This window comes from Tamandua tetradactyla, chromosome 16, assembly GCF_023851605.1.
Source record: "Tamandua tetradactyla isolate mTamTet1 chromosome 16, mTamTet1.pri, whole genome shotgun sequence".
Lineage (NCBI taxonomy): Eukaryota > Metazoa > Chordata > Mammalia > Pilosa > Myrmecophagidae > Tamandua > Tamandua tetradactyla.
In genome coordinates, this window is record NC_135342.1 from 4413530 (window position 1) to 4438956 (window position 25427).

The following is a 25427-nucleotide window of genomic DNA, read 5'->3' on the forward strand; positions in this document are numbered from 1 at the left end:
GAGAAACCGGGGCAGAGGGGGCTTGAGGCGCTGGGTACCGAGGGAGGCAGGAGCAGGGGCTGACCCTGGTTCAGGGACGGGGAGCCAGCCTCCTGGATCTCCAAGGGCAGAGAGAGCCGGGACTCTGTGGGGAGGGCTGGGGGCTCTGGGTTCTGGCGGTTTGGACGTTGAGCCTGCCGAGCTGGGGGGAAGGAAGCTTGGGGCCCCCTGAAGTTGAGGTGCTGCCTGCTCAGTCGGGAGGGGACAGGAAGTGGTGGCTCGGGGGTGACGTCCTACAGGAGGTGGCTGGGACTTGGTGGAGCTCCCGCAAGGACTTTGCCTCGGCTGGGACGTGTGCAGCACCCTGCCCCTCCCCGCACCCTGATCCCTTCTCCCTGAACCCCTCACCCAGCACCAGGCCCAGGTGTGACTGACTGACCCGAGGGAGCTGACAGGGGTGAGTCCTGGGGGTGGGGAGCTGGAGGCTGAGAAGGTCGCGGGTAGGAGCCGGGGTGGCCTCAGAGATGGGGGGCCGGGGAGAGCCTTCTCAGGAACAAGGAGGACAACGGGAACTTGGAGCATCTCAGGAATCCTCAGGGACCATGCGGCCTGCGGCGGGGGTGGGAGCCTGAAAACCTGAGATTCTGAAACGCCCACACGGAAAGGTGCCCCGGGGAGAGCCCAGGGCCTGGGTGCAGACCCCGGTCCCACGCCCACCTGGAGCCAGTGGGGGCTGCGGATGCCATTTGTGGCATCTGGACCCTGAGCGCTGGACCGTCACCTGCGAGAGGGTCTGGAGGTTCCCAGAGGCCCGGGTCCCAGTGGCCACCCTCCCCTTCCCCGCAGAGCCCGCGATGTGGGGCTATCTGTCCCTGCTGCCGGCCTTCCTGGCCCTCTGGGGGACCGCCGGAGTCTGGACTGTGTGAGTGCAGCACAGGGCGGCCGCCTGGGTCCAAGCAGGGAGGAGGGGCTGGGGGCCTGGACCCCGGGGGTGAGGGAGGAGGGGCTGGGGGCCTGGACCCTGGGGTCGGAGGGGGGAGGGGCTGGGGGCCTGGACCTCCAGGACAGGAGGAGAAGGGGCCGGGGGACCCCGAGCCTGAGGGAGAGGGGCTGAGGGCCTGGAACCCCCCCCCCAGGGCCTGGGAAAGGGGGTCTGGGGGCCTGGACCCCCGGGGGTGAGGGGGGAGGGGCTGGGGGCCTGGACCCCGGGGGGTGAGGGAGGAGGGGCTGGGGGCCTGGACCCCCAGGACAGGAGAAGGGGCTGGGGGACCCCGGATCTGAGGGGGAGGGGCTGGGGGCCTGGACCCCCAGGACTGGAAGAGAAGGGGCTGGGGGACCCCGGGTCTGAGGGGGAGGGGCTGGGGGCCTGGACCCCCCCCCAGGGCCTGGGAAAGGGGGTCTGGGGGCCTGGACCCCCGGGGGTGAGGGAGGAGGGGCTGGGGGCCTGGACCCCCGGGCCGGGGGGCGTGGGGCTGGGGCCCAGATGTCTGGGTCCTCAGAGGGTTGGAACGGAAAGCTGGGGCTGAAGGCCCGTGCCCCCGCCTGCCCCCAGCTTTGCTCTGGCCGTGGAGAACAGGGCGGTGAACCTCACGGAAGGCTTCCCCTACATCAGGTAGCGCGGGCGCTGGGGGTGGGAGGGGCGCAGGGGGAGGGTCCTGGCTCCCAGGAGCCCCGGACGACCCCTTGGTCTTCCCCAGTCGCTGCGGCTCCTATCCGCCTCAGAGCTGCATCTTCAGCCAGCTGCTCAACGTGGGAGCCGCCATGGGTAAGTCTCCCCGGCCTTCCGTCCGGGGCGCGCACCCGGACCCTGCTGGCCCGTAGACCCCCCACCCAGACGCAGGAGTCCACGGTGCCGGCCCCGCCTTTCCCGGACCCGGGAGGCCCCTCTTCCCCGGCCCCCGCCCCCCACCCCTCGCGCCCTCTCTGCTCGGGGTCTCCGCCCACCGCCCTCTCCCCGCAGCCTCCTGGGTCTGCATTCTCCGTTATCACCAGCTCCGGGACTGGGGCGTCGGAAGGCGGCCTAACCAGCTGATTCTGGGGACCGGGCTCCTCTGCGCCCTGGGCACCTCCATAGTGGGCAATTTCCAGGTGAGACCCGGTGCCCCCCGCGCCGTCGGGACTACAACTTCCAGCAGCCCCCGAGGCCACAGGCCTCTTGCTTCTGGGGCTCATCCCCGCACGGCCCCCTGGGACATGTAGTTCCTTGTGGCTAGTGGCCCGTGGAGGGACGAGTTCTTTTCCGGCCGTATTTCACGGAGAGGTTTCTGCTTTTTGTGCCTGTGTGTTGTGTGTAATCTTCCCGAACAACACAGTCGGTCAGTGGGGGATCGGAAACCCACCCTGGCCGACAGAACCATTCTCTTTACCTTGCCGCTGGGCAGCTATTTGTAGAACAAATCAATGGACAATGACAGGAGGCCATGTATTGTTGCCTCCGCCTCATTAAAGCACATTTGCATACCAATGACATACTCATTTATGCCAGAGGTCCTCAACCTTTTTTTCCCCTCTCTTGACCACCACCCCACAAAGAGCCTTTAATAGATTTTTTTCCCTATCTCTTCACCCCGTGAACATTTTTGATGCAATTTTTTTGATATATTCGCACACCATATAATCCATCCAAAGTATAGACTTAATGGCTCACAGTATCATCATACTGTTGTGGTTCAGAAACAACGATCAATTTTAGAACATCTTCATTATTCCCAAAAAAAAAAAAAAACACTTTGAAATATCCTATACCCCTTATCCCCCTCCCCCATTATTTTTTTTATTTCATTACTCATCCACCCATACCCTGGATAAAGGGAGTGTCTGTCACAAGATTTTTACAACCACACTGTCACACTATGAAAGCTATATAGTTATATAATCATTATCAAAGGTCAAGACTACTGGATTACAGTTCAACAATTTCAGGTTTTCCTTCTGGCTATTCTCATACTCTAGAGACTAAAAAGAATTATCTGTGTAATTAGTCAGTAGTCATAACCATTTGTTAAATCCCAACTTCTCAGTTATACCTCCTCCCTCTCATTTGATCATTCTCTCAATCTTCTGGGATATCTGAGCGGTGACCATTTTTGATTTGTGATGGAAAGAGTGTTAGAGCCCAGTTTATTCTCCAGGGTTTTCAGGAATACTGTTGGCAGTATATAGTATATTTAATAAAAACATTTAATATTTTTAAATGTTAATACAAGATATGCTAGACATCTGTTCAGGTGATGTGGCCTTTTGGAGGGTCACAAACCATTATGAAGACTATCATTTTTTCAGCAACACCCCCCCCCCCACCTCCGTCTCGTTGGGGCAATATTCTCCCCGTTGGAATGCATGCTCAATTCCACCAACCATGGACCCTCCGGGATTGAGGCTACAGGAGCAAACAATCCGGGTCCTTGAGGAAGTGACTGTAGCCAATGAACACAATCAGTAAGCTGGTCACCTGGCGTGACAGCCTTCAATCGCCGGCCCCTCCCCCATTGCTTCCACGGTCTTCCTCTCAACTCTTTCTCCTCCTCTCCCAGGAAAAGAACCAGAAGCCCACGCATCTGGTGGGTGCCTTCCTCGCCTTCTTCGTGGGACTCTTGTACTTCTGGCTGCAGCTCTGGTTCTGCTGGCGGGTGAAGAGCCCACCCCAGCCCGGGGCGCCCTGGATCCGGCCACTCCGCTTGGGCCTCTGCAGCGTCTGCACAGTCCTGATGATAGCCAGTATCCTTGCTGCGGTGGGGCGGGGCCAGCCTCCCCGGGGCGGGGCCAGCCTCCATCGGGGAGGGGCAGCCTCCACAGGGGCGCGCAAGCTTCCATCGGGGATGGGTGTTTTGTGCCCTCGCAGTGTGCCCTTGGGGGTGTCTCTCACTCTGGGTCTCTGTCTCCTAGCAAGACCACAGCATCGTAATCTACATGCTGACTCTTGGGTGGGGCTGGCTGGGTTGAAAATCCCATCTGCTCCACAACCTGGTTTCCTAATTTCTTGGTGCCCCTGTTTCCTCATCTCTCAAATGTGTGCAGTCCTAGCGCTGCCCTAGGTGGTAAGGAGGAAAGGCTGTAATATGTGCATATGTGCTCAAGTTGGTGGCTTGCACACAGCGGGGCGATCAGTAGATACCAGTGGCCATAATCTTAAGGATGGGGGGGTTGGGGGCCAACCTCCCTGTGTCCCACTGGCTGATTGCGAGATTGGAAACTGAGGTTCGGCTGGAGGACATCTCTTGGCCACCACCCCTCATGAAGTTTGTTGGTGGAGCTGTTCATCTCTTTTTCCAGCTCCATGTTTGGTAACATCAACCTAGTACCTGCAGCTGGCCATGGAGGGTGTATTTACACCATGGTCGTTGGCAGATGCTACAAAGCAGGAGATGATTGTTAAATGCCTACTAACATGCTTATTCCTTGTCGGTTCCAACTTAGATCTGACTCATGGGCAGAGCCCAGAGGCTTCCCACTGGTACTCTGCATGTATGGGCAGGGCAGGGCACTCTGAGCCTCAGTTTCCACATCTGCACAATGGGACCTTTATTAGCCACTCAGAAAACAATTTGCCAGCTGCTTTTCTCATAATAATACTTATTAATGAAAAGTAGAGTGCTCTGAAAGAGTGGAGGCCTCCGGGAGACCCCTTGTGGGGAGGGCAGAAGGGGAGGCAGGGAGGACTCAGGCACTCAGAAGAGACCAGAGCACCACTGCCTGGCACATAGGAGCTGGACGTATTTGAATGAACGAATGAAACATTTAAGCTGAGCCGGGAGGGGTGAGTTGGAGGTAGCTTGGCTATGAGAAGACTCCTCTGGTGAGTTTCCAGAAAACAAGACGCATTTCTGCCAGATGAGATCCTGGGCCACCTCCATTAAGTGGCTCCGCTTGTTTTGAAGTTTCCCAGCAAAAGGGAGGTGGCCACTAACTTCGATGCCTACAGGACGTGATCTGAGAGTCCCACAGCTTAGGCAGGGGGCTGGAAGTGAGTCAGTTTCCTCCAATCCTTCAGTTCAGCCTTTAACTTCTCCAGGGTGTGGAATCAGCTTCTCCCCTGGGGAAACCAGGGGAGAAGTCCAGCCAGCTCCTTCAAATTTAGGGCTGAGCAGATAATCCGTTTGGCGGCAGGCTCATTTTATGAGGCTGAAATGTCCCCTGGTTGAGGCCCAGGGAGGAGAATAGACAGACGGCCCAGAGTGTGATAAGGTCTAAATGGGAGATTAGAGAGAGGTCTTGGGAAGGATGAGTCTTGGACTTGCTGGATTCTAAGCCAGAACTTACAAACCCAGCTGTTGTGGGCCTGGGTAGCAGGCATGTGCAGAGGGTGGGAAAGCAGGCTAGGCTAGGGGGAGGGAATGAGGACAAGGCTGTTGGCAGGGCCAGATCTCAGGGTCTCCAGCACGTGAGAGGTTCGAGGCTTGGGCTTCTGCCTGGGGCAATAGAGCTATGGAAAACTCGTGAGCAGGGGAGGAACAGGGTTGGCTCTGAGAGGGAGTTGCATTTGGGGCTTCGCAGCTCCCCTTCACTGTAGAACCTCATGGTCTAGGGACAGTGTCTGCCCTATTCACCCTCTATCCCCACTGTCTGGCACATAAAGAGCTCGAAGTATTTGAGTGAATGAATGGAACGTTTATGCTGAGCCAGGAGGGGCAAGTTGGAGGTAGCTTGGCTACAAGAAGAAGACTCCTCTGGTGAGTTTCCAGAAAACGAGGCGTTTCTGCTAGGCTGGGCAGTGCAGAGAAAGGTTTCAAGGAACTTGGCTGTGAGGTTGCTGGGGAGCCGAGAGAAGGAACGGGAGAAGTGTGAGGCCAAGGGAGGCTGATGGGGTGACCCAGGGTGATGGTCCAGGTGAGTATGCTAGAAATGGGCAGCTAAGGTGGACAGGGCAAGGCTTGGATAGTCTAGTGGCCACGGGAGGCGAGGAGGCAGGAAGTGAGGGGGACCCCAAGTGTCTGCTTTGGCATGTGAGTGATAAGAACTATTGTAGGAGAGGACACCTAGCCAAAGAGGCAGATTGCATGGGGAAGAGATCAGTTCACATTTGGGGGCCAGCTGGCCACACGCAAAAAGGGAGATGTCCAGGGGAGCCCTGCATGCTTGGACATGGACGCAATGGTGCCTGGTGGTCTGGGTGGGTTATGGGGAGATGGCGCCACCCTCACAGGGCCAGGGGAGGCCAATGGGAAGGTGAATTCATCCTGGGAAACTGGGGATGCAATCCTAATGGGAAGCACGTGCAAGGGAAACATTTAGGAAACAAGCATGAGACAAGGCGGATCTGGTAGCATCAGCCTCCGTGAGGATGTCTGGGGGACGACGACAGGCAGGGAGGTGGCTGAGGGGCCATCTGGCCCAGGGCAGGGCGAGCTGATGGTAGGAAGCCCAGAGAGGTCTCAGGCCTGCCCCAGGGCACACAGCCAGGCTGATCCCACCTGGGGGTGCAGGGGTCACGTGTGCACACTGCGGCCCTTGACCTGGGGTCAGTGGTGGCCCTCCACGTACTCAAGCTGCGCTCGGTCTCCGCAGCCTGCGAGTGGGCTGTGACCATGCTGCTGTTTGTGCTCTTTGGCCTCTTCACCGTGGACTTCTCCGGCCTGGACGGCTGTACCCTCGAGCTCCGGCCCTGCCGCAGCCCCAGCACCCGGGTGGCCATCCCCTGCCTGCAGCAGACCCAGCTGTCCCAGGCCCTCTGACCCAGGCCTTGCCTTCCCCGGAGGAAGAGTGAGTCCGATTCCAGGTCTCCCCGACCCACCTGAGATGGACGGTGCTGCCCCCTGCCCACCTGCCTGGCACGGGGTGACAAGGTCGGGGACAGCAGCTCCGCCGCTTGGCCTCGCCGTTCAGCTCTCCAGCCAGAAGGAGGCGAGAGGCCAAGCACCGCCAGCCAGCCAGCAATCCCTGATCAAGATTATTTATTATTATTATTTTTTTTGCCGCCGGCGGAATCAGAGACACGGACGCAGGCAGGATCACGCGAAGCCAGAATTCCTTCCGGAGAGCAAATCCGTACAGAACGTCGTGGGGTGGGGGCGGGGGTAGGGGTAAGGGCCCCGGGGGCTGGGCAGGGAAGGGGAAGGGGCAGTTGAGGACACAGGGGCAGACGGCCCTGTCCGGATCTGCTAAGCCACCCCACCAGCTCCCGTCCCTCCCCCACCCCACCCCGCAGAGAGAGTGAACAATAAATAAAACAATAAATTAATCAATAAATAAAATAGAAAGAGCTCCCCCACCCCCGATTCCCCTAGACATCCCCCCGATTGGGCATGGCCCCTTGAGCCCCATCCCTGCAGGGCAAGGCCAGTTTTTTGTGTCTCCCCCCAAAAAATGATTCCTTGGGCCCTATTTACAGATTCACAGTTGGGGGGCGGGGAAGGGGGGGTGGAGGGGGTGCCCCTCCCTCCCCGGCCCCAGGGGTCAGGGCAAAGAGGTCCCATTGGTGGCCAGGAGCTTCTTCTCCTTGGGGGGGCCTCGGCGGGGGGAGCTGCTCAGCTCTGGGTCTGGGCGGCCGGGCGGGGGCTGCAGGCTTCGGGGTGGGGTGCCAGCAGGCCGGGTCTGAGCCCCGTTCTTCTCATCTGTGAGGAGGGAAGAGGTTTGGGGTGGTGTCCAGGGCCACAGAGGAACCCCCTCATCAATTGGTCTCCGTAGCCTCGAGGCCGCACAAAAACCCTGGACTAGGCCAGTGCCCCCACCACGGGGCTTGAACCTCAGAGGCAGTTGCTAGGGGGACACACCTAGCAACAAGGCCCGCCCTAGGCCCCCTCCCATCTCGTGGCTTTGGAAACAAGGCCACGTGAGACTTCTGGAGGACTCTCCAGGATTCTGACAACAGGACCTCCTGCCGAGGGCCAGGTCGCCACCACAGCAGGTGAGATTCGCATCCTCCAGCCTCACCTGCTACCCTACACAGGAGTCAGAGGTGGGGAAAGGTGACCCTTTCGGGTGAACTGAAAATGCGAGGAAGGGACAGAAGCGATGGCAGCTAATTAGGGGGGTTGTAAGTAACACAGCCACATTGATTGAAAGGGGACGTACAGTCCCTTTCTCCTACTGATCAACTCAAGAATAAATTCTCGCCCCCTGCTGAGGGGTGCATTCCAGGGGGGCCGGCTGTTGATGGTTTTGGGTCTCAGGCTCTCCCAGTTGGCCCTGACTCCCCCAAACCACGGCCACTGCCTCTTGGGGGCGGTGGTCGTGATCCCGGTTGCAATGTAGCGATTTCCACGGGGCCTTCAACATCAGCGAGGCCCAAGAGGCCGCATTGCCATAGCAACCAGGAAGGCTCACCTCCAGGGCAGAGACGGAGCCCAAGGCCGCCCCACCCCTGGTCCTAGAGGGCTGAGGCGGAGCCCAACGCCACCCCACCCCTGGTCTAGAGGGCTGAGGCGGTGCCCTTTTGGGATGCCTGGATGCTAAGGCCAGCTTTCCTTGGCAACAGGGTCGCATGGGCCCACGAACCTTAACTCTGACGCCAGGGCCTGACTCCTGAGGAGTGTCTCAGCGGCGGCCCTCGTAACACTTGGGGCCGCATCATCCTTTGCCGTGGGGCAGCACCCACTAGAGGCAGGAGCGTCCTCCCCACCTCCCTTCTAAAGGTGCCCGCTCCCCGATCCCAGGAACCTGGGAACAGGTTACTGCACTCTGTGAGAAGGGCTGTGCAGGGGGTATCAGGGGCCCTGAGATGGGCGTGGCTCCTGCCACCTGCGTGGGCCCTACCCGTCCCAGGTGTCCTTAAAGGCACCTTCCCTGGCTAAAGTCAGGGCTGCAGGCGACTAGGGATGCGAGGGGGCTGGGTGCCGAGCGGGGAAGGGGCCAGCACAGAAGTCCAGGGGCCTCTGGAGGCTGGAAAAGGCAGGGAGGGGGAATCCCACCCCGTGGGAACCCCAGCAGGAAACAGCTCCGCAGACACCTAGGTTTTAGCCCAGGGAGACCCTCTTTCAGATTTCTGGTCTCCAGAATTGTAAGCTAATAAATCTGTGTTGCTTTAAGCAAACGAGGCTGTGGAAGTTTGCTAGAGCAGTGACAGGGAACCCCTCTGGGTAAGAGCGCCCCCACCCCCCCATGCCCTGGCTGAGAGTCACCGCTTTAGGGCAAAGGTGCTGGAAATCAGCCATCCCTGGCGAAGAGGTGACCTGGGATCCTGGAGTCACTGCCAGGGCCCCAGGGCCTGCCCCCTCTCACAGTGGAGAGGGTGTGCGGGGCCCAAGAGGGAGAAGTGGGGGGCAGCCAGACCCTCGAGAGCCGACGCTTGGCCCCTCGTGTGTAGGGAGCGCCCACCCTCCCACCAGGCAGATGCCCTGTTCCCTGCGTCCTGGGTGACCCCTGTTCCTAGGGGAGGGGTCACCGTGTCTCAGGAATAGGGTCAGCTCAGGCCGCTTGAGGCCTGTTTTCCTGAGCAGGAATTCTCTGTACTTGGGAACGCTGCTTGTCCTTGGGGACCAGGGCAGGCATACCTTAGCAGAAGCCCTGCTGAGGCCCGGCCTCTGCTGTCCCTTGGTTGCCAGGGAACTCCACTCCCTGACAGCCAGGGCTGCCCAGTCCAGGGAAGCCCCACTCCCAGAGCATGCAAGGGGCCACAGAGCCTTAGCAACAGGCCAGGAGCAGCTGGGTCCTTGCAAGGCAGGCTCAGCAGGGCCAGGGGAGTCGGGGTTTTCCCGAGGCATGCCAGGTAGCCTGGGACCACCCCTGCTTCAGTGCTGCAAGCCCAGCATCCTGAACCTCCCCCGCCCCAGGTCCAGGCAAACCAGGATGGTCGGTTGGACACCCCTGCAGGAAAGGGACCCACTGCTCCCAACACAGACTTCCTGTGAGGGACCCCTGCCACCACACAAGGGCCACTCTCGAGGCTGCTGGGGAGCTCCCTGAGTAGCAACGAGGGCCTTGTGGGTGGACTCACATCCCTCGCAAAGCCATGTTCTAGTCCTGGCCCCCGTCATGGGGGCGCAAGCCCATTTGTAACAGGACCTCTGGCGGTGCTGGTGGTTAGTGGAGGGCAGGCCAAAGTGAATCAGGGTGGGCCCAAACCCCTAGGACCAGGGTTCTCATAAGTGGAGGAAGTTCGGAAACCCGGACACAACCAGGGTCCAGGTGGGGGTTTGGGGGTTCAGACGGCTGCGTGACGGAGCCAGAGACGAGTTCCGCAGCGCACAGCACGCCGGGCCTGCTCACCCTGGGTTCTGAACTTCCCGTCTCCGGAGCGGAGCCCAGAACTTCCCTGCTGTGTGAACCGCCCGATGTGTGGATTTGTCACAGCAGCCCTGGCAGGCTCAGACACGGCCTTCGCAGGCCCAGGACAGTTCTCAGGGAGCCCAGGCCTGACGTCCCCCGCAGAGAAGACTCGCTCCAACCCCAACCCCTGGAGGATCTGGTCACCGAGGGCAGCACTCCTGGAGGGTCCCCTGTGCCCACCCACCTGCCAGGGCCTGCACGGAGGGCTGGTCGTGAGTGCTTAGCAGCTGTGCCTGGATGGTTTCCACCACTCGCTTGAACCGACGGCTGGGACCTGGAGGGATGGGAGGACAGAGAAACAGACTAACTGGGGGACAGGGAGGGGACCCCCCCAAAAAACCCATTTCCTCCTCCTTTGGCTGCCCACTCCCCACTCCGCCGGAGCCAGCAGAAACCCAGGCCTTGCAGGTGGGACTCTGCGCTGTTTATGGAACACCATCAGGCCAACTGAAAACAACCCCGGGTGTCACTCTGTGTTTAAACAGCTACTCCTGCACATACAGTTCTGCTTTAGGCCACTGTAAGAGCCGGAACGTAAGAAAGAGGACAGGGAGGAAAATCCTTCCAACTGAGAAAGTTATCATCAAGGGTTGACTTGGGTACCCCCGCCCCCCCCCCCCCCCAAGAAAGAGAGCTCAAGTCATAGCCCCAGCCCTATGTCTGTGACCTCATTTGAATACAGGGTCCCTAAGGATACGATGGGTGAAGATGAGGCCAAACTGGAGTCAGGCGGGTCCAATTCCAATAAGACCAGCGTCCTTGTAAGGAGAGGAAATTTGGACACAATCAAATGGACAGAGGCGGCCACATGACCGAGGTGGAGACTGAGTTAAGACACAGATTTCTGGCAAGCCACCGCCAAAACCCTACAGATGTCAGAGGAGGCATGGCCTCCTGGCACCTGAATATCCAAACGTACTGCCTCTGGGACATTTCCACCGTTCAAGCCCTTTCGTCTGTGGTACTTTGCTACAGAATCCCTGGTAAGCCACGACAGGCTTTAAGGAGGATGGAACAAAGGAGCTCTAATTCATTTTGGTGACAGAACATTCAAATGTTCAGAAACCCTGTGAGCACCCTCATCTCTCAACTGTGCCATATCAAGATCGGTGGCACGGATAGCCGACCGAGCTATCCCCATTATCCAAACTCGCCGTGGAGCTCAGGGACCAAGGAAAGCACGCTATTTCTGTGGTTTCTGTCTCATGCCAACTCTCATCTGCTGTCTGCAGTTAATGTTTCTGGGGCCGGGGAAAAGCACAGTGACCGGCTGGTGCAGCGGGCACTACAGGAGATCTGAGAGCAGCCTGCCATGTCTCTGCCCACGGCCCTGGCCTGTGGTTATAAGGAGTCGGGGGCCCAGGCTGAGCCCTAGCTCTGCCCCAGGTTGCTGTGTGACTCTGGTCAAGTCACTTCACATCTTTAGGACTTGGTCTTCTACTCTGCAAAATGGGTGATTACCAACCCCTCAAAGGCTGCTGGGAAGCGCCAGTGAACTAGTGCACGTAAAGCACCTGGCACGTGGCACACTCTCGTTAAACACTGGTGGGTGAGGAGAGGAGGAAGAGATTCCCTAGACAGTGGTTGGAAAGAACTGGGGTGTCTGTGTTTGGGTGCCCCCAGGGAGCGGGCACCAGCTTCTCCTCTTGCTGCCCCAGCCCGAATGCTGGTGGGGACAGTCTGGTAGAGAGAGACTCACCGGAAATGAGAGTGAAAGTGACAGAGTAGATGCCCCCGCCACTGCCACCGTCCCGCCGGGGCGAGGGCTCTGGGCCCTCGGAGGAGGTGATGTCCACCTGGAAGCGAACGGGCTTCTGGAAGACGGAGGGGCCGCCGCTGGCCTTGTACTCAGCCCTGAAGCTGGCCTGGGACAGCACGCTGTGGCTCAGGCTGGGGATCTAGAGGGGTGGGGACGCAGCACACGCCGGTTCCTGAGACCTGATTCTAGGGAGCCTATAACCCAGCCCTGACCCGTCAGCCAGCTCAACCCGAGAACCACCAGCCCCCAGCAGCCACTGGGGGGGAGAACAAAGAACAGCAGAGACGGCCGCAGGAGGCCCCACGGCTGGCTGGGACTTGTAGTTTTCTGGGCCGAACAGCCAACTGGGTGTCAGAGGAACAGCTGAGCAACTGCAACCCAACTGCACAAGGACTCTAATAACGAGAGGTCAGCTCCTGCCCCTAAAGGCAGGCCTGCAGCCATATCCGTCTCAGGGACACTGTGGCCGCAGTGGGCAGCCCCAAAAGCTGCTGGGAAGTTTCTCCTCCACCAATCTCACGCAGCGGTAGAGTAACGGCCAGTCACTCCCCAACCCTTGGGAGCACCAGCATACGGGGAACTGGGATTTGACATCCTTTTGTGCCATAAACAGGCCTCAGGACACAAAGTCCTTTCCTATCTGCCTGCCCCCCCACTGGCCCCACCCAACCACAGCTGTAAAACTACAAATCCTGTGAGTGCCAGCAGGAAATCCAGCCAGGGGTTAGGTGGGGAACCCCGAGGCGGCTGGTATTTGTAGTTCTGGGTGTCCAGGACCAGCTGGGGGGCCCAGGTCCCTCACCGACAGGAAGGCATGGACAATGTCCGCTTTGATGCTGCTGAGAGGTTTGTCCTTTAGCACAAGGAATATTTGTTCTTCTTTGTCCAAGGAGATGAAGTTCCCAAACCAGGAGCGTTTTGCCAGCCTGAGGGGGGATGGGACGGTTGATGGTGAGCAGGTGCCTGGGGGGGTGGGGTGAATCCTCCCCTTGTCCCCCACCCTTTCCATCTCTGTACAACTCACTCCGGAGAGGACTCTGGTGTCAAACTGGACATCTCCTCCGCGGTGGGGACTGCATGGGGGAGGGGGAGGAGAGCGTGGTCAACGCTTGCCCCATCAAGTAGCCTGCAGACCACTGGCCACTTCCTCCCAGGGGGTCAAGACCCTAGGGCCTACTCCCTACTCATTAGCTAACCCCCAAATGACCCCCTGCTGACAGTTTCTCCCAGGGATACCAGCTGCCTGGCCTGGCCCTTCAGGGCGGGCGTTCAGATCCTGGACCAGTGGGGACTGGGTGCAGACCAGGCGAGGCCGTGTCCCTGGGGAAGGAGGGCACCTCCCCCACCTTCCCTCTCCCCAACATCTAAACCCTGGCTCCCTACCAGTCTTCCCTTAAAACCTCAGAATCCAAGCCCCAGCCCCTTCATCCCCCAAGACCCAAGTGGCTGGGCCGCCATTCCCCTCCCCACTTTAGGACTCAGGAGCGGGGAGGGGGGGTCCCCAGCTCCAGCCGCTCCAGAGACCCCGTACCCTGCATCTTGCGCCGGTGAAAGCGAGGGGAGCCCAGGAAGCTGTTGCGGATGGAATTGAGGCGACTCCTCCAGGCAGCTCCCCCAACGCCTCCGCCCGGACTTGGGGGTGGTGTTGTCCCCGGGGTCCCAGTGGGGCTGGCGCGGGGCGTGTGCAGGGGTGAATGCAAAGGGGTCCCCCCGGTGGAGCGCGGGGAGCCTGGGGGGCCAGGCAGGGGCGTGGAGCGGGCACTGGGGGGCGGGGGCTGCTCCCCCGAGCCCCCACCCCTGGGGCCCCGAGAGGGCAGCGTTTGCGTTTTGGAAGTCGGGGAGCCCCCGCCCCGGGCCTCATCTCCAGCTCCGGGTTCCGGCGAGAAGGAAAAGACTGGACTCTGCGGAGGAGCAAAGGCGGGCGAATGGACTGCAACTCCCAGGAGCCCCTGCGAGTTTAGCTGCGCACACCCGCGGAAGCTGCCCCGACGCATGCCGGGACTTGTAGTCCACTCCCCTCCACCCCTGGGCAGGGGCTCAGTTTCGTGCTCTGAAAACCCAATCCGACTGAGATGGAATGGCCCCACGCCGAGGACACCCGTGAAGGCTTGGGTCTCTGGCCCTTTGGGGAGGAGGGAATGTCTCAGGGCCCTTGTGAACTGTAGTTTCCGGGGCTCCATCCTTGCACCCCAGCGTCTCAGCCCGGAACCCCTTCTTCCCCTTCCTAATTCCCCCGAGCAGCTGGCCTTACCCTTGGGCTGCTCAGAGGACTGGAGGACAGACCCGTGGAGGCTCCACTGACGCTACGGGATCTGTTTCCAGGACAGAGTGAAAAAAAATCAGGTGGGAGAGTTTCAAACGGGCCAGATGCCTGCCCCTCCCAGTCCTTCCGGATGAGGAGAGGAGGCCCAGAGAGGGCAGGCGAGGTGCCCCAGTCCCACAGCACGCAGGGGGAGGGCCGGGCTGTGGATCCCCTGCAGGAGCGAGGTCCCACCTCTGGCTGTGCTGGGCCATCTCCAAGGCGCGCCGGGTGGGCACGGGGGAGCCGCCCCCGCCTGCATCCGTGATGCTCAGGACTTCCATGGACTTGCGCTCCGGCCGTCGCTTCCCGTGGCGGCTGAGCATGGGGGAGTCCACACGCTTCCGGGGCGGGTCTGGGGGCACCGAGGTTCAACACGGTCAACAGACGGGTTCAGCCGCCTCCTAAGGGGCTCAGGCGAGGTAACCGAGTCCCAGGCTGCGGGCGGGCTTCGAGGACGGTCAGGGAGCCAAGTCCGGGCGTCCAGCACCCAGAAGCCCAGGGCCTGCAGCCCCTCCCCACGGGAATCCCGGCGCCTGGCCTTGTAGCCGCGCCTGCTCACCAACATCGTTCCGGGGAGGCAGGTCCTGGTCCTCGCAGCTGGGGTACCGCTCCTTCCGATCCAAAAGCAGATAATAGATCATCTTTTCTTGGTTCTCCCTGGGAGGGCGGGAAGGGGAGGGCTGTGGCCAGAGGCGCGTGCCTGGAGGCCGTCCACCCCCTGGGACTCAGTCCCACCCGACGGGGCCCTCTGGCTACGCTGCCATTCTTCTAGTCTCAGACAGGCTGTAGGACCCACGCGGACCAGAGAGCATGTCTGCAGAGCTCAGGGCGGCACCAGGCTGGCGGGGGCCCTCAGTAAACGGCTGCTGCAGCAGATCTAGGAAAGCCCTTCTCCTTCCCGGCTGCCTTACCACCTCTAACTCTGTCTCAGCACCCTACACTCTCTCAGCCATGTCTGTCTTTGTCTCGCTGGTTCTATGGCTCCCTCCTGGTTCCCTGCAGGAACGTCCCCATGCCAGACTGAAGCCTCGAGGCCCCTGCGCTGCCTCCCCGGGGTGGGGGTAGGGGCCAGGGCAGGGGCCTCACTCCTCGCTCCGCAGCTCCCGATGCAGCCGCTCGCGGTCCCGGAAGCAGCCCAGGGACGCCATGCTCTCCAGGACGTCGGGGTCCAGCTCCCCGTTGGATGGCAGGCTCCGCATGGCCACCCGGCGGCCCGGAGCGGGCTCCAGACAGGGGTCTGGCTCATGTTTCCCGCCCCTGGGGAGAGGAAAGGTGGCGATGGCACAGGGTGGGCAGGCCTGGGCGCACCCTCCTCTTAGGGGGCCAGGACCCCCTCATACCTGGGGGTCCAGGTCCCCAGCCCCTCCTCCCTCACATCCGGGGGTCCAGGCCCCCAGCCCCTCCCCACTCACACCCGGGGGTCCAGGCCCCCAGTCCCTCCTCCCTCACACCCGGGTATCCGGACCTCCATACTCACAGGTACCAAGGATGCTTCTGAATTTGCTCCAGCTGTGAGAGAGGCAGGAGTGAGGACCCACGCGCACAGCGGCACGCGGTGAAGGTGACAGAGCGAAGGGTCGTGCCGCCCCCTGGTGGCAGCATGCGCATCGCCCCCGTCGCCGCGCCAGTCTCTGGCAAGCAGTGATCCCGTTCCTGGAGCATGGCTCGGAAAGGCAGGACTGCGCATGCGCCTCCTCATCCCCACCTCCCCCCTACCCTGGTCCTTGGCTCCCCACCTCACTCCCCAATCTGGAGAGGCCTGTGCAACCAGCAAACCCCTTCCTAGCCCTCACCGCTGCAGTGACCGGCAGCCTGGAAACCCATCCTCAGGGTTCCCTTAGGGTTGCTTTCCTTGTCACCCACTGACCACCCCTGCGGGGTCTCCGCTACTCACACTAAGCCTCTTTTCTGGCTCCACCTCGATCATTCCCCGCAGGAGGCTCTGGCAGTCTGGAGGGATGAAGTGGGGCATGTGGAAGACACCCCTTTTCACCTTCTCTAGCAGCTGGCGGAGGTTGTCATCATCAAAGGGCAGAGCCCCCTGGGGACAAGATAACAGCACCCCTTAGGCAGAGCCATTGGTCTGCCAGAGGAGATTCCAGGGAGGCTGAACACTAATGCATTTAACCCTCACCAGGACACAGGGAACAGGAGCTAGGAAACTCTCAGTGCCTGCAATTTGCACCTGGGGAAACTGAGGCACAGAGCCGCTCAGCCAGTTGCCCAAGGCTGCCGAGCAGAAAAGCAGGGATTTGGCAGTGGGCAATCAGCTGGGATCACAGTTCGAGAGCTGCACCCCTAAAACAGTTCTACCGCAGACCGGTTTCGGTGGGGGGACCTTCATTCCATTCCATCAAGCAGGTGAAAGAAACAAGTCCCTGTCCGGGTGGGAGAGCGTGGTGAGTGAGCAAGCCTGGGGCTGGCAGGACAGGAGCCCGGTGAGGGCTCGCTGGGGAGGTGACACTGCAGCTGAGGGAGGCCGGTGGACACGGGACGTGGGAGTGGAGTGAGCACAGAGCTCGATGGGGGCAGGGGCAGCTCACATGGGGCAGGGGGTGGGAGCCAGGATGGTGGCGCCGGCTGCCTGGGCTTGAGCCTAGAGCTGTGTAACCGCGGACAAGTCGTGTCCCTTCTCTGAGAAGGGTGATGACAGTCCCCACCTCACAGGACCGTGTCGGGGAGAAAGGACTCACACAGTGCCAGGCACCCAGCACTGTCCCTCATTCAACAACTGCCCGGGTCCCCGCCGCTTCCCAGGGTCTGATCTAGCCAACAGAGATGGGGCAGGGAGCGAAGTCAGATCCTTTCCTGGGAGAAAGGAGACAGCTGGATATAGGCTGTCTGCTGCGCATAAAGGCTGACGTTCCTGAACTAACAGATGTACTTCATGAAACTGCGTAAGCAATAGTCTTGTTCTTAGGAAACGCACTTGAAAGTACTGGATGGTAAAGGGGCAGGCTGTATGCAACCTGCTCTCAAATATCTGCAGAATAGATGGCAGGTAGGTATAGGCAGATGGACGATAATGGCATAGGTAGATCGACGGGTTACAGCTGCTGATAGATGAAAGATGGATGGATGGATGGATGGATGGATGGACAGATAGGTAGAATGATAAAACAAATGTGTCAAAATATTAAAACTTGCTAAATCTGGATGGGGGTATAATGGGGTTTTCTGTACTTATTTTTGCAACTTTCTGGTAAGCTTGAAATTATTGCCAACTGAAAAGTTAAACCAAACCGAACCAAAACAAAAAACAACTAAAAAACCCAAACCCGTGTGCTGCTTCGCCTAGAACAGTGTCTGGCACACTCTAGGTGCTCAATTAATGCAGAGCACTTGTTGAATGACTAGAACTTGCATGCTGGTGGGACAACGAGAGCACAACTAAGGCTCGGACATCACAGGGCGGGTGGGGCAGCGGGTGACGAGGCAGCGGCGTGGGCAGGGGCCTGGGTGCGGTAAGGACCCTGTTCTAGAGAGGGAGACGGGGAGGGTTCGTAGAGCTGGCAGGAGCCTCCGAGACCCGTCTCTGTGCTGCAGGCGCCCAGCTGCTCTGGCATCTGAGGCCTGTGGACAGACCAGGCCTTGGGGAGGGGGAGATGAGGCGAGGGCACCCCCACCCCGCTGACCTCGAGGTCTGCAGGCTGGGCCTGAGTTCTCCTTGCCTGGCACAGAGCCCCAATCCCCTGCCCCTGTGGAGTGGAGATAACCCTCCTGCCGGGAGGAGCTAGGACGAGGGCTAATCCACCAGACCGAGGACTACGATAAACCGCCACTCCCAGCAGTAGCTACCGCCTACCGCTCCAAGGGCTGCACCTGCTAGCCCTCATTTAAAGCCCATGGTGCAGAAGAGGAAACTGAGGCACAGAGAGCCAAATGACTTGCTCAACCAAGGAGATGGGGCAGGGATTTGGGCTGGGGGGGGGGGGCTTGGATTCCAGACCCTTGCCCTCTGCCACCCACCGAAGAAGCTAAGATCTAGTATGTTCTCAGCTGGCCTCTTGAACGGCCCTCCTGTTCTCCCCCTGGGACTGTGAGCCCCTCAAAGGCAGCCCCAAGCCCACCTCTTTCCCTCCAGTGTCCCCGCCGCTGGGTCACACCATTTGTTGCTTAGAGGCCCGGGACGCGGCCCAGTCATGCCCCCCTCGGTGTGGTTCTGTAAGCTCCAGGGTGGATGAGAGCCCAGACCTGGCACAGAGCCCACCATGCGTCTATTCACACTGCTCGTGCTTGCCGCTGGTTCAGGGTGGGCCAGCCCCAGGGCTGCAAGACCGAGCCCAGAAGAGCTGACAGCGGCCCTGGCCCCAGCACCTTCTCGCACACAGAAGGGAAGGCAGATTCCACCCCAAAGACTACACAGCTAATGCGAAAGGGCAACTCTGATCAAAGCTGGGGTCCGAAAGGCCGCTTGTCACAGAGGGACCTGACTTTGTGGAGGGGCAGGGTAGAGGTTGGGGAAGGCTGCCCGGAGGAAGTGACAACTGAGCCGAGAGTTAGAAGGAATACAGACACTACCTGGGTGAGCAGCAGGGCTGGGGAGGCGGGGATGGAAGAGGGCCCTAATCAGGGCAAGGAGCAGGTGCCAAGGCCCTGTGGTAGGAGCAAAGCTGATATTCCCCGGTCTGTTATATTAGCTATTAAAAGACCGCAATGCCCTACAAGTGGTGGTAAATGGTCCCTGTCCCAAGCGCCCACAGTGCTACTGGCCGGGGACCCCCTGGACTGTTCCATGGCCCTGTGGCTGAAGGGTTAGCTCTGGGCACAGAGAGGGGTGCTGCAGGGCCTTGCCCTTGGATGGCTGATGCCTGCCCTCCCAGGTAGGTATTACAGGGGTGGCCCCTAGATGAGGATGGACTGTCCCAGAAGCGGGGCAGGGGAGGTGCGGCATCTTACCACGAGCAGGGCGAAGAGGATGACTCCGCAGCTCCACATGTCTGCCCGCCGGCCGTCATACTTCTCCCCCTGGAAGGGAGAAGGGCCGGTCACGGCGCTGGCGGCTCCTCTCCGCTCCCCCTACACCTGGCCCTCACTCACCTTAATCACCTCCGGGCACGCATAGTGGGGGGACCTGGGGGAGAGAGGTGGCGTGAGCCTCCGGCCGGCTCCTAGAGCCCTGCCCGGGGACTGGGCGGCCAGGCCCCGCACTCACCCGCAGCTGGTCTCCAGGAGGCTGTCCCCCACCTGCAGGGATGCCATCCCAAAGTCCGCGATGCGGATGTTGTTCTTCTCGTCCAGGAGCAGGTTCTCGGGCTTCAGGTCCCTGTGGCTGAGACAGGCAGGGGGGTCCAGGCCGCCATCTCCCCGGGGCTGCAGCGGGGTGGGGCTGGGCCTCCCTCGCGGTGGGAGACGTTTGGGAACTCTTTTTACGCATGCCCGAAAGTAGAGAAGCGTCTAAGGGTTCTCGTGGGCCCGTCCCTGAGCTTCACCCACCGTCCGGTCCTCTGCTCCCCAACTTCTCTCTCCTTCCTCCACTGGATGATTTTGTAGCAAATTCCAGGCTTTGTGTCACATATGTATATGTTTTTTTTTTTTTAATTGTGGGAATATAAACAACCTAAAATTCCCCATTTTAACCACTTTCAAGTGTACGGTTCAGTGGCATTAACTGCATTCACAGTGTTGTGATACCATCACCTCATTCAACACCAAAGCTTCTCCGTCACCCCAAACAGAAACTCTGAGCCCCTTAAACAATAACCCCCTTCCCCCCACCCCTGGCAGCCTACAACCTACTCTCTGCCCCTGTGAGCTGCCATCCCCTAGCTATTTCCCATCCGTGAGATCCTACAATATTTGCCCTTTTGTGTCTGACTTATTTCATGCAACAGGATGAAATAAGTTGCACATTTCAGCCAAGTTGTCACAGGGGTCAGAACTTCATTCCTTTTCAGGCTTTGCATTGTTTTTTCTTTTTTTGGGGGGGGGCAGTGCATGGTCCGGGAAGGGCTTTATATTGCTTTATCCACAAAAACTGGTACACGTAGAAAGTGAGGTATTTTGAGATAGGCGTGCTGGTATTAGCTGGTCCTTAAAATACTGAAATGTTTTCACACTCAATAATGAAAAAAAAACAACTGCTGCCGCGAGCCCTTCCCTGTCTCGGCTGCCTGGGCCTCTCCCTCTGGACCCCACCCCGGGCCAAATGCCTTCAGACTGAAGGGCTGGTGTCCGGGGAGGTGGGGAGCCGGCTGCTGCTGTTTCTATTTTCAGTGGTCAGAACTGGGTCATCCATGCAGTTCAAGACTCTGCATATCGCCCCCTGGAGGACAGAGCCTTTCACGGCAGGGTTCTGACACCGTCCCCACAGGGAGGCAATGAAATTGGAAAGGGCTGCCTTTTTTATTTTGGGGGGAGTTGCATGGTCCGGGAATCGAAGCCATGTCTCCCTTGTGAAAGGCGGGCATTCTAACCACTGAACCAGCCGTGCACCCAGGGCTGCCTTTTAATCACCGAGCTTTACCCCAACTCTGAGCCCCTCTACTCAGAGAGGGGTGTGCAGAGAGACGAGACTGGAAGATGAGTGGAAGGCATCTGTTTTGCACCTTCATTGGTTATTAAAAAGCTGCATGCTTAATATCTCGTTGTGGGGAATGAAGGCCACTGAGGGAGGGAAAGGGCGATCTTTTCAACAATCGGTGCTGGAACACTTAGGCACTCAAATGCAAAAAAATGAACATCAGCCCTTAAATCATACCACATGCAAAATCTAACTTGAGGTGGATTATAGACCTAAATGTAAGAGCTGAAACTATATAACCTCTAGGGAAAAACAGGAGAAAATTCTAGTGGTCTTGGGCTGGGCAAAGGTTTCTTAAATAAGGCAGAAAAAGCATGAACTAAAAAAGATCAACAGAGTGGGGTTCATCAAATTTAAGGCATTTGCTTTTCATTAAGACACGGTGATGAACATATAAAAGCATGTTGTAGACTGAGAGAAAATACTTGCAAAACATAGAGGATAAAGGACTGGAATCTGGAATACATTAGTGAATTCCTAAAACTCAATAATAAAAAAGACAAATAATCCCACGGAAAAAATAACAAACAAAAACAAAGGGCATGAGTAGACATTTTTCCAAAGAAGTATACAAAAGGCCAATAACCACATGAAAAAAAGTGTCCCATATCATTGGTCATTAGGGAAGTACAAATAAAAATCACAATGAAGAACCACTTTACACTTCCTCAGATGGCTATAATCAAAAAGACATATAATAAAAGGTGTCGGCAAGGATATAGGTAAATCGGAACCCTCATACACTGCTGGTGGGAATGCAAAATGGTGCAACCGCTCTGCAAAACAGCTTGACAGTTCCTCTGAGTGTAAGACATAGAGCTGCCACGTGACCCAAAAATTCCACTCCTGGGTATATCCCCAAGACAAATGAAAACCGAGGTCCCTGTAAAATTTGTGCGTGAATGTCTACAGCAGCATAATTCATAATTGCCCCAAAGGTAAACATCCCAAATGTCCAACTGGGAGAGGATAAACCAACTGGGCTATCCATACAATGGAACATTATTCACCCAGAAGAAGAAATGAAGTTCTGCTTCACGCTACAACATAGATGACCCTTGAGAACGTTATGCTCGGTGAAAAAGACCACGTGTTGTGCAGTTTCATTCCTATGAGTCCACAGAGATAGAAAGCAGACGGGTGGCTGCCAGGGGCAGAGGGCATGGGGGTGACTGCTGACGGGTGCAGGCTTTCTCCCTGAGGGGCTATACTGCAAACGTCCTAAAATTCGTCTGGATGCACGGCCGCGTGAATACCCTGGTACTCCCTGAAATGGACGCTTTAGATGGGCGAGGTGCAGGCTGTGTGATATTTGTCCCTCCCTGGGGAAAATGGGCACGGCTGGTTTGGGGCTGTACCACCCTCTGGGCCCCTCTCTCCTTGGCCAGGCCCTGCAGCTGCCCCTCACCAGATGGAATAGCTGTGGCAGAAGTCCAGCGCCGAAACGATCTGGCGGAAGAACTTCCGGGCTTCCTTGGGGGTCAGCCTCCCCTTCTTTACCAGGTAGTCGAACAGCTCACCACCAGAAACGTGCTCCAGAACCAAGTACCTGAGGGATGCAGAGAGGACAGAGGGCTGGAAGGGGGCCACGTGGAGGACCCGGGGGCCTGGTCTCCCACTTCCACCCGCCCTCACCCAGCTCAAGACCTCAACTCCCACCAGCCCCCAGAGTCAGAGAATGCAATCCCCCTAAGTCCCTGGAAGAAGAGACTCCAGTTCCCATCAGCTCTCTGAAGCCGAAGCTCAATTCCCACCAGCCTGGGCAGCAGAGCTTCCCACCCAACTTCTAGGGGGGTCAACCCTTTAACACTTGACTCCTGCTTGTCTCAGGGAACAAGGCAAGTCCATTAGCACTCAGGGGTCAGAGACCCCGTGTCTCAAAGGCCCCTGGGAGTTGAAGACCCTCTATCGCCATCTGCCTCTGGAAAGCTTTAATCCCCATTAGTTTCTGGGATGCAGACAATGGGATTCTCATCTATCCTTGGGCAATGACACTTGCAGTGTACCCCAGTGCAAATCAACTTCTGAGCGCTAAAGACTACAACTCCCATCAGTCCCTGGGACATGGGAACTACAACTCCCATCAGCCCCCCAGGGGTCAAAACAACAACAACTCTCAACTCCCATCAGCCTCTGGGATGTGAAGACTACAACTTCCATCAGCCCCCAGGGTTAAACCCTGTCAACTCCCATCTTCCTGGAGGAGGTGAACACTCCCAATCCCCATCAGGCACCTGGAAACTAAAGGTTCTAAATCCCCTCTAAGTCCCACCAGTGCCTGGGAGACAAAAGCTCAAGCTCCATGGGTTTCTGGAAGGCTGAGTCCAATTCCCATGCAGCCATGGAAAGGGAACCTCTGCCAAGCACGAGCTCCCGTGGGGGGTCCTCCCTGCAGCAGGGATGGCTGGCAGAGTGGGGAGACACCTCCATCTCTGGGTGACAATGTCCCCTCCCTGCCAGTAGCCTGGCAACTACACCTCCCGGCAGCTCCTGGGCTTGAGGCTGCTTCCAGCCTGGGGAAACCTGGCCTGGCAACCACGGGAAATGGAGGCAGTTCATCCTAGGACTGGGTCGTGGGGGCAGGAGGGCTGTCCCCTCTCCCGCTGCCCAGCCCAGCTGTCCCTTGGGTCACCGGAATCCAGACAAAGGCCCATTCTCTGGAGTCTGGACAGCTGGGCCCCACCCCCATCCTTCCTGGGGGGCAACCAACTGAGATACAGACCCAGCTCTTACAGAGAGGCACCGTTGGGGTGTCTAGCCATATCAGTGTTGTGGGGAGCAAGGAGGGGTCCCCATGAAGCTCTGCGCTGGGATGTGGGAAGAGGTGCATTCACTGTCCCTCGTGCTCTGCTAGGCACATTGCTAAGCCCATTGCCTCTGCAATCAGGGGGCCTCTGTCCTTAGCAAACCACGCCTGGCTGGGAGCATCCAGATTACATGGGGATAGAGGTGTTCCCTGCAGTGTAGAGGGCAGGGGACAGGGTGGGAAGGACAGGGGAAGTTGGCCTCTGTGAGCCCACCCAGGATGGCTCAGGCATGGCTGTCCTGTTCTGGGGCACGTCCAGTAGTCCTTAGCATCAGGGCCAGGGGTTGTGAGGGGTCAGCAAGGTCTATCCCTGTGCAGGAGGCCGAGGTCTGGCCTTCAGTGGCCAGGCCAGGAGAGCTGACACTCCCCTAGGTCCCTGTAGGCCCTGTGGCTGCAAAGCCCCACCATGGCAACTGGGCAGGAAGGCTAAGGGGCCGGGTGTCTATAAATACCTACAAATATTTCTTGTTCTCGTAGACGTCGTGGAGCTTGAGGACGTGAGGGTGTTCAATGAGCTTCAGGATGGCTATCTCCCGCTCCACCTGGGGGCGGGGTGGGGTTCAAAGGCACGGAGGTCAGTGCGGCCTCCTTCCATGCGTCCCCAAGGATACACCCCTCTGTACGGACACACCTTCATCAGCACCGACTCAGACAACTTCTCCCGGTTCACGATCTTGATGGCGACCTTCTGACCCGTGATGCAGTGGACCCCGAGTTTAACCAGCCCTGGGCGAGTGGGATTGAAAATGGGGGTGCGCTCCCCTGACTCCTCTGACACCCCCCCCCTTGCCACCCTCTCCCTCCTTCTTCCCCTGCAGGCTGGCCTGAATCACCCTGACCTCAACTCCTGGGCCCGAAAGCTGCCATTCCCATGAAATACATTCCCTTCCCCCTCCCTGGAGGTCCCCCAATTCTATTCCTTCTGACTATCCAGCCTCCCCACTGTCTCGCCCCTGCACCTGCCACCCTTGGTCTCAGCAGATTCTCTGTCCTTAAAGTCTGCCTGCTTGATTCCATCTCTCTGCAAATTCTTTCCCCGTGGCGCCTGCCTCAAACCCCTCTGTCTCTGAACCTGCAGTTCCTCTGCAACCCAATCTTAAATCTTCTGAAGATTCCTTGTCTCCTACTAATGTAATCTCATATCTGCCCTCCTCCCCAGTCCATCCTCCACCTATTCCCAAACCCTGACCCTTCAATCACCTTTGATGTTCTTTTAGTAGCAGGTGTAGCTCTCAGCATGCAAGTCCCTACAGCTCCAGACCTCAGACCTTTCCTCACCCCAAGAACCCTGACTACAGGCCCCAGCAGCCCCTCCTCCCTCAGTCCAGGAGCCCAGCCCCCTCCGCTTCAGACCCAGAAGTCCCGGCCCCTGACCCCCTGTCCATACCGCCCCCGCCCCGGCCAGGGACTGGAGCGCTGACCCTCTCCTCTTCCTACCTCAACTCCAGCAGAGACCCTGGGCTCCCCTCTGTACCCACTACCAGGACACAGAGGGTCTGCCACCTTCACACTCACCCCTCAGGAGGAAAGGGGCTACAGCCTGTGGCCCCCATTTAGGAGCGGCAAAGAATGAGCCCTGCTCCCAGCATCACCCCTCCTTCTACCTCTCCATTCCTGGGTCCCACACTGAGCCAGGTGCCCGAGAGGGGGCAAGTGCTGTGGTCCCCATGGGCCCTGCCCCACAGCCGTCTGCGGGAGGGTGAGCCGGCCTGCGGGCACAGGGACCTGCAGAGGGAGGAGGCTTCCCGGACACACCTCCAGCCCAGCCTGCGGTGCCACTGCAGCAAGGGCCCCGTCCCCACCCGAGGTCCTGGAGCCCCCGCCAGCCTTTGCCTGGGTGGGCTAGGGGCATTTC

General features: G+C 58.8%; 2 protein-coding genes and 1 long non-coding RNA gene across 5 annotated transcripts in view; 2 read left to right on the forward strand and 1 right to left on the reverse strand.

The window, feature by feature from the left end:
• Positions 1-7186, forward strand: TMEM150B (transmembrane protein 150B). Its single transcript, XM_077130755.1, has 7 exons — positions 1-436; positions 826-901; positions 1532-1591; positions 1677-1744; positions 1940-2067; positions 3513-3696; positions 6442-7186. Exons 2-7 carry the CDS (start codon positions 834-836, stop codon positions 6648-6650), a joined length of 717 nt encoding a protein of 238 aa, XP_076986870.1. The 5' UTR covers positions 1-436; positions 826-833; the 3' UTR covers positions 6651-7186.
• BRSK1 (BR serine/threonine kinase 1) overlaps positions 6853-25427 on the reverse strand; it is a 23811-nt gene continuing 5236 nt past the window's right edge. For 2 of the 3 annotated variants that reach the window (XM_077130751.1, XM_077130749.1), the window contains exons 2-19: positions 24204-24298; positions 24029-24114; positions 22175-22315; positions 19399-19515; positions 19284-19317; positions 19143-19211; positions 16138-16284; positions 15721-15752; positions 15330-15500; positions 14803-14900; positions 14436-14595; positions 14193-14253; positions 13473-13842; positions 12966-13014; positions 12744-12867; positions 11882-12080; positions 10367-10456; positions 6853-7529 (exon numbers count right to left, since the gene is read on the reverse strand). In XM_077130751.1, the coding sequence (XP_076986866.1) occupies positions 7372-7529; positions 10367-10456; positions 11882-12080; positions 12744-12867; positions 12966-13014; positions 13473-13842; positions 14193-14253; positions 14436-14595; positions 14803-14900; positions 15330-15500; positions 15721-15752; positions 16138-16284; positions 19143-19211; positions 19284-19317; positions 19399-19515; positions 22175-22315; positions 24029-24114; positions 24204-24209 (2112 nt within the window). In that variant the 5' untranslated portion in view covers positions 24210-24298 and the 3' untranslated portion in view covers positions 6853-7371. Of the gene's footprint in view, positions 7530-10366; positions 10457-11881; positions 12081-12743; positions 12868-12965; positions 13015-13472; positions 13843-14192; positions 14254-14435; positions 14596-14802; positions 14901-15329; positions 15501-15720; positions 15753-16137; positions 16285-19142; positions 19212-19283; positions 19318-19398; positions 19516-22174; positions 22316-24028; positions 24115-24203; positions 24299-24772; positions 24884-25427 lie in introns of those variants that run through there. The other variant, XM_077130750.1, reaches the window with a different exon arrangement.
• LOC143658623 (uncharacterized) lies at positions 22856-24583 on the forward strand. Its single transcript, XR_013163264.1, has 2 exons — positions 22856-22972; positions 24050-24583. It is a non-coding gene; the product is annotated as an uncharacterized LOC143658623 (long non-coding RNA).

What these genes read in the sequence shown, in the direction of transcription:
- TMEM150B (XM_077130755.1), top strand. Translation starts at nt 834, where the DNA reads ATGTGGGGCTATCTGTCCCTGCTGCCGGCCTTCCTGGCCCTCTGGGGG. An exon ending in GAAGGCTTCCCCTACATCAG is followed by an intron (nt 1,592 to 1,676) that starts GTAGCGCGGGCG and finishes GGTCTTCCCCAG; the next exon opens with TCGCTGCGGCTCCTATCCGC. An exon ending in CAACGTGGGAGCCGCCATGG is followed by an intron (nt 1,745 to 1,939) that starts GTAAGTCTCCCC and finishes CTCTCCCCGCAG; the next exon opens with CCTCCTGGGTCTGCATTCTC.